Here is a 9,757-nt window from a genome sequence, read left to right as displayed (position 1 = left end):
CTTGTCCTTGTAACGTCTTTCACAATCAGAGGGAATCCCCAACAACTTCTATTATGATACCTGAGCCGAGAGACTGAAACATTGACTTGATCATCGGCAAACAGTATTTATTTTATTTTATTTTATCAAACAATTTGACGTGGTTTTCCTTTTGGGTAAACTCACGCGGGAGCAACATGGCAATGATCAGAAACAATCTTTTGGCCAATTCAACTTGCCGCCTGTGATTTACTAAACAAATGAGTGCATGATATTTATATATTTTATAATTATATATAATATTTTTTTTTTATTTTAAAATTTAAAAAATATTAAATTATTTATTTTATTTTATTTAAAAATATATCGAAATAAGAGAAAGAAGATAATATTACTTCCACATAGATTTAAATTAAGATGATGGTATAGTTATTATCTTCTTATCACTCATTTATTATTCTAATATATTAAAAAAATTTATTATTTTTTAATATTTTTAATCATTAAAAAAATTAAAAAAAAATATAATTATATTAATAATCACTTTCTTAATTATTAAATAAATAAATAAACTAAAAATATAAAAATGTAATAAAAGACGGTAAGAGAATGGCAACTTATCTTTATTCTTTTATGTTATCCATAGTCCATATTGTCATGTTTGTAATAATGTTGAACCTTTTTTGGTGCCATTAATAATAACAAAAGGATCAGTTTTTTAGTCAAGTTGGCTAATTAAAAACTCGGAAAGGCAAAAAAAAAAAAAAAAAATAGAAAGTTTCAAAGTTCAAAGTCCAAAGTCGTCCAGATAGAATGGGAGCTGGAGAGGGAGAGGTCATATCCGGATCTTAAAATAAACAGCCTGGCCTGTTCTGGCGTCTACAATTTGGGTTTCACTTTCCTTCAATTTTCTTATTTTTTATGAGCGCTTCGAATGCTTGCAGATTAGACCATCTTTCAAGACTTAAAAAAAGAAGATTTTTTTTGTTGAATTACAGCATGAAGATCCCTTGCATCAATTGCTTCTCTTCAGTATCAGCAACGGACAACGGCAGACACGGTATAAACAACCGGACATGTTTAATTTTCCTTTGATAACAACCAAGCATGTTTTTTGATTGCCGTTCTTTTAACCATTTGTTTTTCACTTTTATTGAGTTCTAAATTGCTTTCTGCTCATACCCAACAAATCTAGATGATCAAAGTCTAGAGAATTTCCGCGTGTTCGCTTGCAACGAACTTAAATCTGCCACCGATGGCTTCCATCCCTCGAACAAGATTGGAGAAGGCGGCTTTGGATCTGTCTACAAGGTTAGTATCCTTTTCTTCTCAAAATTACCGAAGAAATGGGCATAAAACTTTAGTACAGAACCTAAGGCTGTTTGGTTTGACTTTGAAGGGCCGGCTGCGAGATGGCTCCCTCGTGGCTGTAAAAGTTTTGTCCATCGAACTCGACTCGATGCGAGGCGAGAGAGAGTTTATAGCTGAAATAGCGTCACTTTCCGACATCAGACACGAGAATCTCGTTACCCTTCGAGGCTGTTGTGTTGATGGAGCTAATAGATACGTAGTCTACGATTACATGGAAAACAACAGCCTTGCCCACACCTTACTTGGTGAGAGTACATCTTTGTTGTTCTTTAATCCGCCATTGATACAGCTCTATCATGGACGGAATTTTTTTGGGTGTTATCAGAAATTCCTTTTACACAAACTTTATATGTTATTGTTTCGTGTTCTTGATTGATAGGCGGAGAGCAGAACAGAATGAGATTTAGTTGGAAATCAAGGCGGGATGTTGCGTTAGGAGTGGCTCGTGCACTTGCCTACCTCCTTGAGGAGGTTCAGCCCCATATTATCCATAGAGATATCAAGGCCAGCAACATACTTCTTGACAGAAATTTTACCCCAAAAGTTTCAGATTTCGGCCTGGCAAAGCTGCTTTCCGACACCAATACCCATGTTAGTACTCGTGTTGCCGGAACATTGTAAGTGGAATCTGATCATCTAATTCTACACAGCTGTACAAACCCATGTGTGAAATCTCTTTGGATTTATCTTTGTTGGAATGGGAGAACTAATGCGGGGTTTTCTTGCATTCACAAATACAAAAGAGGCTATCTTGCTCCAGAATATGCCATCAGCGGACACTTGACTCGAAAATCAGATGTCTACAGCTTCGGGGTGCTGCTCTTGGAAATTGTCAGCGGCCGGCCCGTCGTGAATTTTGGCCTGGACTATAGGGAACAGTTCCTAGTTCAGAAGGTAACAAATCAAATCAGAGTTGTTGATACATCATTCATCATTGTCAAACTGTATATTTATTATCTTCAGGAGAATCCTTATTCAAACGGCTGCTGTCATACGGTTCACATGAAGCTATTTTGTGTGTGACAATTTGCAGGCATGGGAATCCTACAAGGCTAAAGAGCTTGTAAACTTGGTGGATCCGACCCTTAAGATGAATTTCCCGGAGGAAGAAGCTGTCCGATTCTTTAAGGTTGGCCTACTTTGTGCTCAGGAAACCGTAAAGCACCGGCCACGAATGTCAATGGTCGTTAAGATGTTGAACAATGAAATGGACATGAAAAATGTCAAGATTTCACAACCTGGACTTATTGCTGATTTCATGAATATCAGAATGCGCCAAGCCCCTTTATCTGAGGGCTCAAGTTCCTCTTTTGGGACAACCATGGGGACTTCAGCCAGTCTTGGCCGATGAAGCAGCAAAATACTTGAAAGTTGGAGCATTTAATGAGGAACAAGAAAATGGGAATGTCTTTTTGCGCTAGAAGTTTAATTGTTCAAACGCCAATCAGAGATTACACTTTCCACTGTGGTTTTAGCCAAAGCAAGCACTTGACAACTTGTCCCAAAAGTAGTTTTCGTGTTGTTTTGTTCAGATAAGACCAACAATGGCTGTGTTTGAAGAGGCCTTTCCAACTGGAGCCGAGATTGCAGCAAACTTGTTTTTTTGAGCTTGATCTGGATCCTGTTCTGAGGATAATGATCTTGTGAACTATGTAAGTAGTCATTTCATTTATATTCGATTTAATTTTTTTTTCTTCTAATATGATTATTACAGAGCAGTCATTCTTGAATGAAATAGAACAGATTAATTTGATTTGTGCACGAATTACTACTCACAATCTAAATGGGTTTTATATTTGTAATAGTGATTAATCAATAGCTACAAATTAAAGTACTTTAGAGAATTGCAAGCTTTCTTGAACAGAACAATATATATATACATACATACATACTTGACTTTGATAGTCAAGACAATGAAATTTGGTTCAGGATTGGGGCCGAGTAAACATCCTTTTCACGTGTGTATGAGAAGTGATATATGTACATCTGCGTAATTTGGAAAGCAAAAGGGAATAAACGTGATACTCTGCAACTCTTCTTCTATATTAATTAAAAAGGATGGGCCATTGATTCTTCTATAAATAAACATCCTTTTAACAAGATGTCGGCATTTCACCATTTGTCATTGGCCGTCGCCGTTCACGCATTGGACTTGGTCAACTCAAGAGTTCCTATGGGTCTGCTAGCAGTCGTGTCAATCTTGATTTGATATGAAAAATGTGTAACATGTTTCATTGTTTATAAGGTTTTATCGAATGGGGACTGTTATATATAATATCGATGACTCCTCATCGATTACTCAAAGGTTCCTTCAAGCTTCAGAGGTCAAACAATGCATGTCCGACCATTTCTGGATCCACACATGATATAATACTAAATCGACCTTGTTTTAGAAGTGTTCCTTTCCTTTCTTTACAGGAAAGATATTAATAATTTGGTAGATCTAGAACCATGTTTGTGGTGTCTTTCAACATGGTCAAAGATCTTCAATTTTATACAACAGTCTTTCCTCTTCAATTAAAATTGAAAAATTCTTCTTATCATCCTCACACTTCACACACCACACTTATTTTAATTTTTTTTTTATTTTTTCTATAATAAATATGTAATGTGTAGATGATAAATAGAATAATTTAATTAGTTTAATAAGAATAAAATGAAATAAAAAATAAAAAAATAAAAAATATTATTTTAATATATAAAGTGTGTGGCGTGAATTTTTTTTTTTTTCTATTTATACCACAAACTACTGAAATTTACACATTGCACCATTGCCCAGTTTTGACCATTAATATGAATACAAAAATGGATGACTTGGCAATATCTTGTTAGGCCAATCTATCTGAAGAGTGCAAAGTGAAAAACAAGAGATAGTTTGAAGGTATCAATAATGTGGCATTTAGTGATTGGTCTACTTAGTTTCTGTTAACTGTGATGATCAGAAAATGGACAGATGATCCTATTTCTATTAAATGCTTAAAATGCAAAATCAAAATAGACTACAACACAAGGGTGACTCCCCAAAATTTCCTTTATCTCTAACAAAAATTTTATATATGAACTTGTGGATGGCATATTTAACAAAATGTTTATAGAATATAATTTGATTTAGAAAAAAAAAAAATTTGAATTTTATAAATTAAGTTTTATTATTTAAATGATAAGAATATAATAACTATATTTCTAAAGCCCCTTTCCCTTCTCCCGGTACAGATGGTGGAACTGGTTTTGCCCGTAGAACTCGGCAGTAATTATGGGCTTCATCATAAAGTCTTTTTGACAAGCTCACTTATTCACATCAGTGTCGACCTCTGTCCTTGGCACATGGCCGACCGCTTTAGCTCAAAGGCCAGCTTGATTCCGGTACAATAGCAGATTAGGCTAAAACATTGTGCAAATCCACCGCAAATCAGAAATACTACAGACAGGGAAGTTGGCGCAGGAATTACGCACACCTCCCACTGCTTCGTTTTTCACTTCTCTTTTCGTGCGCAATTCCTGCACCAAATCACCTGCAACATTCATTTTTCTTTGGATTATTCTTCTTGTTTTGCTTAGTGGGAGTGTGCGTGACGAAGGCTCTGCATTGTGCTGTTGTGGTAGTGCGAGGTGCATTAATAACACCCAACGGCTACCTAAGCAACTATGGTCGTCGGTGAGTAGACTTTTTCACAAAACACCCAGTGTGCATTTGTCTTTAAATTCCGTCCTCCTTTGGTCTTGTTGGTCATAATTGTATTCGAAAGGTAAATATATGTCATATGACGCGTGAGATCTACACACATAAACAATAGCACACAAGACTCTATGCTGACTATACAATATATATATATATATATACACCAAAGCTCTCAGTTCATGGAGCAAGGGCTTGGATGATTGGAGAGCGATACATCAGGCGCTAAAAAATAGAAATGAAAAGGAGGATAGTTAACTGAGGAAAAAAGAGGAGGAAACGAGGAAGAAAGAAGAGAAAAAGTGAAAAGAAATGGAAGGAAAGGAGGAAGGAATGCCAAGACAGATGATGCATCCGTTGACAGTTGATACATGGAGAGAGACACTTATGGGTGCTCAAAGGTGGCTAATAACTCAATTTAATGCAATTCAATTCCAAGAATTTGATTCAAATAAAATCTCAAACTTTTTCAAGAAAAATAAAAATAAATAAATAAATCTTTATAATTGTTGGAATTGTCAAATGTCAAAGCATGTTGCCATCTCATGAGTTTATCATTACGTAAAAGGCATCACTGGGATTTTGCTGTTATTACAAAATATTATCTCTTTCATATAATTACCAAAATCCTAGCAATTTTTTTTTTTTAATATTTTCTTCATTTCAATTCATTGCAATCATGATTTATTGAGAGGAATAAATCATAGAAAATACTCATTTATTGAACAGTCTGGATCATGTAGTGTTGATTATGTTAAATATTAATAGGATAATTATAATATATTTCATTGGAATATAACTGCCATGCATTGATGGTGATCTAATCCATCACACATGAACTGGATAGAAGTTGTACATTTTTTTTTAAATTCGTTTTTATTATTTGTTTGGGTCAAGGGACAGCCGAATGGAGTACCTGGACGATATTAATTAAGTTAAGTAGCTAATTAAATCAATGATTCTATACATTAATAAAGTCTGATCTGTATTTGTCACACAACCAGACATATTTTTTATGCGAGTTATGTTTCATATAATCACTTTTATATATTGTTTACGCACTTCATTCATGTGATTGGGCAGAACAGTTATTTTATATTAAAAAAATGATACAGTCAATCACATTAATAAAATATATAAAAAATACATAAAAATAACTACATGTAAAACTTTATTTTTGCCTCTTTTGAGTTAAAAGTTTAGCTTAGCTATATTATTAATCCATCCTCCAAGAATTCATGTGTAATGTGTCACCACAATTATGAGATTCTTCTTCTGTTGATGATGTGTCATTAATAATTAACTATTAAATCTCTTAGTACAATAATTTACGAGTAATGTCTCATCACATTACTCGTGGAATGGTATTCTTAACAACCCATCAATAAACAATTCTCTCTTCTACGCTTTTTAGCTTCCTCTTTTATTTGATATTCTCCATCAATCATTATGTCATTATTTTGCTTTAAATAAAAAGTTTAATAATTGACACATAATGTCATATCTATACAATAGGACGAGGGGTTAGATGCAGTTTTAAAATATGTAATTTCTATTACTTCTTTTAAAATGGTAGGATTAATTATTAAAAAATAATTTTTTCATAAATATCAAATTTAATCATATTTTTTTAAATGGAATGCACATGACTTAGTAGTATAATCGGTCGTTTCTAGTTGGTCTAAAACGAGATTTTTGGACTAGACTAAAACTTTCAGTCTACTCATTTTCCACCACAAGACTGGATTAATTACACCTATAGGATGGACTGGATCGTTATCTATTGGTCCAATCGATCCAGGTCAATGCAAAATGGATCACTTTTTGTTGAAAGCCCGACTTACCTTTCATTATTTATTTCGGCCGAATATTAAAAAAAAAAACCAATTATATTAAATAATAAAATAAAAATGACGTGAGTTCTTTAGTATGGATTATCTAATTAACTCATTAATAAATTATTAATAATAATTATATTAATGATGTTACTAATTTAGTACTCAATGCTCAATAGTACATGCGTAAAAATTATGATAGTTAATATATAATGACCGCTATTAAAATTTTAATATTTTATATATGGTTAATGAATAATTAATCAATGAATATTTCATACTTGTAACTTAGTTATTTTACAAAAAATGTACCTAACTATTTTAATTAGTTGTAGGTACTAGGTAAAGTACGTATCATTGCATATAATGTTATAATTTATCATATAATATATTAGTTAATTTTCAATACCATATTAACTAATATTTAAAAATATATTTAACATATATGGTCAATAATCATAAATTAGATAAAAATTACATAATTAAGTTATAAAATTACTATATAAAATATATATGTATTTTGGTCAGTTTGGTCCGATCCAGTCTAAAATAATCATAATCCAAGATTAGACCAAAAACCGAAATTTAAAAACGGACCGAAACTTACCATTATTGTTATTGATCCGGTCCGGTCCGGTTGTTGTCTAGACCGGTTAACTTGTTGTCCTAGAGATACTTGCACACAAATCCAAAACTGTAAATATAATTTTCATAAAATAAAATACAAAATAAACATAACTAAAATGATACGATATAAGGGAAGGAGACTTTGGTTTCGTTTTCTTGTGACGGACAAGAAAATAAGATTGCCAAGTATCCACTTGGGATCACAGCTTTTTGGAGTTATTCTGATTTTTCTCTTGGATGTCAAATGGCTTCATTACATGTGTTTGTGTTAACATATATATATATATATATATATATTATATTCTAGATATAAAACTCAAGAGTTATACACAGAAGGAAATACAAAGCACCTTTTGATAAATTCAACCATAACATCACGGGTAGACAGTGAACAGACAGATAAGAGAATAATTACAGGGGAATTTAGGACACGACAGCGACACTAGAAATTTAGGACACACTTAAAACGAGGGCCAGCACACAGAAGTAAGGCAAATGGACATCCTCGCCATGAACATAGTATAATAGTCTTGTACAAATTCCATGGTTTTGAACTCTCCCTTTCCATATATATAGAAGTGTCACGGCTCTTGGAAGCATTAATTGTTGAGCACAGAGGCGCGTATATTTGGTGATTTACATGTGGGAAGAGCTTCTGAAGGACCCAAGAGCTTTAGCAGCGGCAGCTCTCAAAATGTACTGGTGATAGAATGCAGCAATTGCAGCACCAATGAATGGTCCGGCCCAGAAAATCCACTGGAGAAACACATCGATCAAACCCAATTCTAAGTTAGCATCACTATGTTACATAAATCCACAGGACTAAATATGGACAGAGAGAGAAAGGTAAGTGCATACATGGTCATCCCATGCCTTTTCCTTGCCATAGATCACGGCAGCTCCAAAGCTTCGAGCAGGATTAATACCAGTTCCGGTGATCGGAATGGTGGCCAGGTGAACCATGAACACGGCAAATCCGATTGGAAGTGGTGCCAATACCTTTTAATTCACATATATATGAACAAGATTAGTAAAACCCAAAATAACCCTTCATTTTAATTCACCTAAGAACAGGGTATAGTACTTACAGGAACATGGGAATCTCTTGCATTTCTCTTGGGATCAGTGGCAGAAAAGACAGTGTATACAAGCACGAATGTGCCAATGATTTCGGCGACTAATCCAGTGCCCTTGCTGTAACCAGCGGACAGCTCGTTAGCACCACCGCCGTACTTGCTGTAGTAAGCGCTCTGGAATGCCTTTACCAACCAGCATCCGCATACGGCTCCCAAGCACTGAGCCGCCATGTACAATATTGCTCGGACCAGTGAGACCTTCCGAGCAAGTAACAGCCCGAATGTCACCGCCGGGTTAATGTGCCCTCCTGCATCAGTTCAGAAAATTTATAACCCATATTTATCTGCAACGGATCATTACGCACATCTCTCTTGCTTCTAGTTTTGAGAACATATTTAAAATAAAAACACTAAAATTGGGTGCCCGAATGTCACCGCCGGGTCAATAGATTCAATACCACAAATATTCAATTATATAAAGGATAAAGTATAGAGTCTGATAAATTCAAATTCAAGACCTTCGTTCTAATACCATGCACGTTGAATCACACTTACACAGAACTCACCTGAAATACCGGCTGTGCAGTAAACAAGGACGAAAATCATGCCGCCAAAGGACCAAGCAATGCCAAGAATCCCAACCCCACCACAAACCTCCCCGCCCTTGGTTTCGTCAGTTTGGCTCTTGTATCCAATCACAGTTAGAACAGTAATATACAAGAACAAGAGGGTGGCAATGAACTCAGCAATAATGGCTCTGTATAAGGACCATTGGGTGAACTCCACAGCGTCAATCAGTGGTGCTGGTGGTGGGTCGTGGTAGTCCTTGGCGGAGAAACCACCTTGCCCTCCAACTTCAATGTCCTTGGCCATAGCGATCGATGCTCCTTGTAGCTAGCTAGCTAGGTAGAGATGAGTTTTGAGTGTGCTTTGTAATCAGGGAGAACAATCAAGAGAGAGTTGTAGACTTGGTGTACATTCAGTGGAGATGAAGGGAGTATATATACTGGGGAGTTGAGTGAGCTTACTAATTAATAAAACTTAGCTTTGCCGCCCCATATATCAGGCTTACCCCACCATTTTGGTGGAAGTCTTTCATCACTGGCCCCATGTGATTCCCCTTTTACTTGAATGTGATTCCAGCGTGTTCCACGAGTCGTGCTTCAATTCCTTTTATCAAATATAGATAACAA

At 35.0% G+C, this 9,757-nt stretch overlaps 2 protein-coding genes across 3 annotated transcripts; one reads left to right on the top strand and one right to left on the bottom strand.

Annotated features, from left to right (window-relative positions):
- Nucleotides 1-731: 731 nt before the first annotated feature.
- LOC122278031 (putative serine/threonine-protein kinase) lies at nt 732-3,194 on the top strand. 2 transcript variants are annotated; one of them, XM_043088094.1, is made up of 7 exons: nt 732-869; nt 978-1,039; nt 1,175-1,290; nt 1,379-1,595; nt 1,730-1,967; nt 2,094-2,244; nt 2,384-3,194. In XM_043088094.1, the coding sequence occupies exons 2-7, from the start codon at nt 979-981 to the stop codon at nt 2,699-2,701; spliced, it is 1,101 nt and encodes a 366-aa protein (XP_042944028.1). In that variant the 5' UTR covers nt 732-869; nt 978; the 3' UTR covers nt 2,702-3,194. The 2 variants fall into 2 exon arrangements, with proteins under 2 accessions (XP_042944028.1, XP_042944027.1); XM_043088093.1 differs by having other exon boundaries at nt 742-1,039.
- A 4,626-nt stretch (nt 3,195-7,820) lies between these two features.
- On the bottom strand, nt 7,821-9,555 carry LOC122278078 (aquaporin PIP2-2-like). The gene is made up of 4 exons (XM_043088162.1): nt 9,131-9,555; nt 8,577-8,872; nt 8,347-8,487; nt 7,821-8,244 (listed from the first exon to the last, which is right to left on the bottom strand). Exons 1-4 carry the CDS (start codon nt 9,435-9,437, stop codon nt 8,125-8,127), a joined length of 864 nt encoding a protein of 287 aa, XP_042944096.1. The 5' UTR covers nt 9,438-9,555; the 3' UTR covers nt 7,821-8,124.
- Nucleotides 9,556-9,757: the final 202 nt, after the last annotated feature.

The sequence above is a fragment of the Carya illinoinensis genome, chromosome 10 (assembly GCF_018687715.1).
Source record: "Carya illinoinensis cultivar Pawnee chromosome 10, C.illinoinensisPawnee_v1, whole genome shotgun sequence".
NCBI lineage: Eukaryota > Viridiplantae > Streptophyta > Magnoliopsida > Fagales > Juglandaceae > Carya > Carya illinoinensis.
Note: the sequence above shows the minus strand (reverse complement) of the source record. Positions and strands in the feature narration are given on the sequence as shown.

Bases quoted from the DNA above. Each gene is read 5' to 3' on its own strand.
- LOC122278031 (XM_043088093.1), top strand. From the start codon at position 901: ATGAGCGCTTCGAATGCTTGCAGATTAGACCATCTTTCAAGACTTAAA. The intron at 1,040-1,174 runs GTATAAACAACC...CAACAAATCTAG, and splicing joins AACGGACAACGGCAGACACG to ATGATCAAAGTCTAGAGAAT. The intron at 2,245-2,383 runs GTAACAAATCAA...GACAATTTGCAG, and splicing joins AACAGTTCCTAGTTCAGAAG to GCATGGGAATCCTACAAGGC.
- LOC122278078 (XM_043088162.1), bottom strand. From the start codon at position 9,437: ATGGCCAAGGACATTGAAGTTGGAGGGCAAGGTGGTTTCTCCGCCAAG. The intron at 8,873-9,130 runs GTGAGTTCTGTG...GAACTGATGCAG, and splicing joins CTGCACAGCCGGTATTTCAG to GAGGGCACATTAACCCGGCG. The intron at 8,488-8,576 runs GTAAGTACTATA...GTGAATTAAAAG, and splicing joins CAAGAGATTCCCATGTTCCT to GTATTGGCACCACTTCCAAT.